The sequence below is a fragment of the Apium graveolens genome, chromosome 5, assembly GCF_009905375.1.
Source record: "Apium graveolens cultivar Ventura chromosome 5, ASM990537v1, whole genome shotgun sequence".
Lineage (NCBI taxonomy): Eukaryota > Viridiplantae > Streptophyta > Magnoliopsida > Apiales > Apiaceae > Apium > Apium graveolens.
The window spans coordinates 261,745,470-261,749,569 of record NC_133651.1 but is presented as its reverse complement, the minus strand read 5'-3'; the positions used below and the strand labels follow the sequence as shown (position 1 = coordinate 261,749,569).

The following is a 4,100-nucleotide window of genomic DNA, read 5'->3' as shown; positions in this document are numbered from 1 at the left end:
ACGCACACACAAATACACAGGGCACCCACATATATACAAATATATATACATGCATATACCAACTGAACAACATAGAACCACCAAACTCACCGGAAAAACACAGTGGCGGCGAGACCGGAGCAACAGGGAAAGCCGAAGAGGAACGCCGGAAAAATAGAGAAAGAACGGGGAAAAATAACCGGGAAGGGAGAGATACAGAAGGAGAGAGAGAGAGAGAGAGAGAGAGAGAGAGAGAGAGAGAGTTAATCGAGAGAAAGAGAGAGACTGCAGCAGCCGAGTGAAAAAGGGAGAAGGGGGTTTATTATTTTTTTTGTTGTAAAAATTGGGTAGCTGCCACGTATCAAACAAATAACGAGAAATCAACACGCGTCCTGAAATAGCGTCTGGCCCCGAAAAATCTGAAATTAACGAATTGAGGTGTACGAAAAATAATTTCAGAAAATTACGAAAATAATATCAAAAAGTCATGAATATCCCAAAGTTTACAAAAACATAAGTTTCGAAATTTTTAAAATAATTTTTAAGGTGCACTTTGTACCTGATTTCCAACAAATAACGAAACGACGTACGGGTGAAACGAATCCCGAAAATTTCTAAAATAATTTTAAAATTCTCAGAATAATACAAACTTAATTAAATATAAGTTTCATGATTTTTGAAGATTTCCATAATTAAATATGGATTTTACAATTAAACACACTCAAAAAATCATTTTAAAATAAATATTTAATGAAATATTGATTTCTCAATTTTATAAAGTTCTAAAAATAATTATTGAAATTATAAAATTATAAAACCAATTTTAGAAATCATCTAAATATTTATGGAATTAAAACTGCAATAAAATCACTTTTACAATCAAAATAAAATCGTATAACTCAATAATAAAGCAAACAATTCAATCCCACATATCAACAGATCACAAGTAATTAAATAACAATCAATAAATGGTTCCAAAATCAATACACACATTTATTTAATTATTTAAACCTTTATTACACTTTTAGTTATTAAAATAAAAAAGAAAAATACATGAGTCGTTATACTTAAGCCCTCCTTCTTTCATGTTTTAACTTGATTTTGGCTTGGTTTTTATCACCCTTTCTCACCCAAAACACACCCATTTGGCCCCCTCTCTTAGGCACGTTTCTTGTGCTTATTTTTCTGCCTTTGAGCTACCACTTGAGCCTTGAAAAGTCAGTAGCCAAAGCCACCCTTCAGCCATTTTTTCCGGCGACTAGTTTTGGGTGTTTTTCGGCTTCACCATCTTGTATCTCTTATAGTCTTCTCTATTTTGAGGAGCTTGAGCCTTTGTAAGGTCAAGAGTCATAAGATTGGTTTATTTTGAGTGCATTGAGTGTTCTTGAACCCATCCTTGTTAGATCCAACCATTTGATACACTTTGGTGCAAGTTCTGTGAACTTTGGTATAAAAATGCACTTGTTCTTGATTTATTCGTGTAGTGTGTTTTGGAGCCTTAGTAGGAACATTCCAAGAGTTAGTGGCTAAGATCTACTGAGTTTTAAGTCCTTTCACTTAATATTAGGAGCTTGAAGTGATTAAAGGCATTTAGAAGATTTTCGGTTAAAACTAACGTCCCTAAACGAGCATAAACTGTAAGTGGTTTTATTCTTAGTTTTTGAATACATAAAACTTGTCTAAGTTTGGTCTTGATTTTTTTATTTGAATCTTGATTATCAAGAGGAGTTATATTGAACAAGAATATAACAAACTAGGCCATTTGAACTTGAAGAAGCAAGTTCAAATTTTCGACTCGGCCGAATACAAAAGCTCTAGTGCCTTGCGTTTCTTGCCTGTTTTTCTTTCTTTAACAAGTGCACTAAGATAGCTATAGTCTTGTGTTATTAAGTTATTGACCCTTTCATACTTTCTCTTGAAAGAACTTAAAAAAATGAGACGGAAAAGCATTCGGTTTCACTATTCTTGGTCGAATAGTTTTGCTAGGAACATTGGTTAAATTTCGATAGTTTTGATCTATTTACCAAGTGCATTTAGCAAGGTATAGACTTGTATTCTTAAGTCCTTGACCCTTTAATTCTACCTCTTTAAAGGACTTAAAGAATGAGCCTATAAATTGTTCATTCGGCCCTTACGTGTTCCGTGTTCATCCTTGACCGAATAGAGCACACATTTACATTCATATTTATTTGCTTGTCTTGCATTTTGTTTGTGTGATTTGTCCCTTGCGTGACATATCCCGACAATGTTTTATATAGTTTCCGCACAAGTGTAACGTGTATTAGTGTGGCGAAAGCCGAATAGTTTAACGCGTAATAGCGTCGATTCATATATTTTCTCGTCAAATATATATTGCTTGTGTGCTTGTAGCTTGTCTTCTTTTCTTTGCAGTGAGATGAAGTGAAGTGAGGTGATCCTTGTGCTAAGACCCAAGTCTTAGGCGTACTAACGGGGAGTTAGTAGCCTTTGCACCGTGAGGCAAAGGAAAGACCCGAGATCTAAGACCTAGATCCGAGACCCGCCAAGAAGAAGAAGGACGAAGGCCACGTAAAAGGATTTTACGAGTGCTTGAGGAGGTGACTAGGTTATTACGCTCCAAGATAGTCTTGTAATAGGGTTGCTATTTATTTTGAGGAAGTTACGTATGTATAACGTTCCAAGACATTTAAATAGTGGTTAGTTTGTAAAGGTTTCTCCGCCTACTGTAGAGGAGGTTCTTTATAGTAGAGAAAATCTCGAGTTCGGGGAGGAGCTTGGGGACTGGAGTAGGGGTGAGTGGACTCCGTTGGTTGATTTAGCCACCGTGAACCAGGATAAATCGACCGTGTCGTGCATCTTCTTTTCGTATCTTTATTTTCCGCACTTAACTAGCTTGCTTACTAGTAGTTAACGTTAAAGAGAAGAAAAGAAATTTCAAAAAGCCAAGCTCTTAAATTTTAAAAAGGTTATAAGATATTCAACCCCCCTTTAGCTTATCGAACCCACTCGCGGGACCTATATTTGGTATCAGTGCAGTGCTTTTGACCGTATATATCGATTATTACGATAATTGAGGAATACGACAAAAAGTAGATCCTAACAGAGTTATCAACTATTATAAAAGTCGTTATGTAAAACCGTATTAAGGGCAACTTTTTATGGCGTACTTAAGTACGATTGGTTGCGGGGAAGGACTTTCGAGTTCTCGACCACCTCTATTTGATAGCACAGACTTTGCTACGTGGAAAACGCGTTTTAGAATATACGCGAGAGCACAAGGAGTTAAGGTTTGAATGGCCATTGAAGATGGTGTTTTAGTCCCTATGAAAAGCGTAGGTGATGAACTTGTCGAGAAGAAAGTTAGCGAATATAACCCCGAAAAAGAAAGTCAAATGAACATAGCCGCTAAAGCAGACATGGTCTTGACTAGTGCACTTACAGAAAAGGAATACAAATGTGTTAATAACTGCAAGTACGTACAAGAAATGTGGAACAAATTAGTCATTACTTACGAGGGTACAAAAGATATTAAAGAATCCCGAATGGATACTTTGATACAAGAATATGAAAATTTTGAACTCCTCGAAAGCGAGACTATCATCGATATGGAAACGAGGTTTACTCGTATAATCGATGAACTTTCACAACTCGGAAAGCTTAGACTATGAACGAGAAAAATTGTAGGATTTTAAAAGCTTTGCCTCCTAGTTGGAAAGTTAAAGTTACCACAATAAAAGAAATGCATAATCTCAATTCATATACTATCGATAGCTTCTTCGAAAACCTTCGTGCATACGAAGAGGATAATATTTCGGAAAATGTTATTCCTAAAGTCGAAGATAAAAGGAAGAACATGGCCTTAAAAGAAATTTTAATCGATGAAGATGAAAATGACGATGAGTTGAACGAAGAGTTGCAAAATCTCGATGAACAAGAGATTGCACTGCTTTCAAGACAACTTCATCGGGTTTTGCAAAGTAAAGCTCAAATGTACGAAAAAGGTTTCCTTAAGTCGGGTAATCAATAACGTGTGTTTAACTCGAAAGGAAGACCAAATTACAAGAGTAATAATTTCCAACCTTCGAACTTTAGCAAAGGCAAAGGGATGCTACAACCGAATAATGGTTATATTAATAATAATA

At 35.7% G+C, this 4,100-nt stretch overlaps 1 protein-coding gene across 1 annotated transcript; it reads left to right on the top strand.

Moving 5' to 3' along the window:
• Window positions 1-3,251: 3,251 nt before the first annotated feature.
• On the top strand, window positions 3,252-3,626 carry LOC141660910 (uncharacterized). Its single transcript, XM_074467892.1, has one exon. It carries the CDS (start codon window positions 3,252-3,254, stop codon window positions 3,624-3,626), a length of 375 nt encoding a protein of 124 aa, XP_074323993.1.
• Window positions 3,627-4,100: the final 474 nt, after the last annotated feature.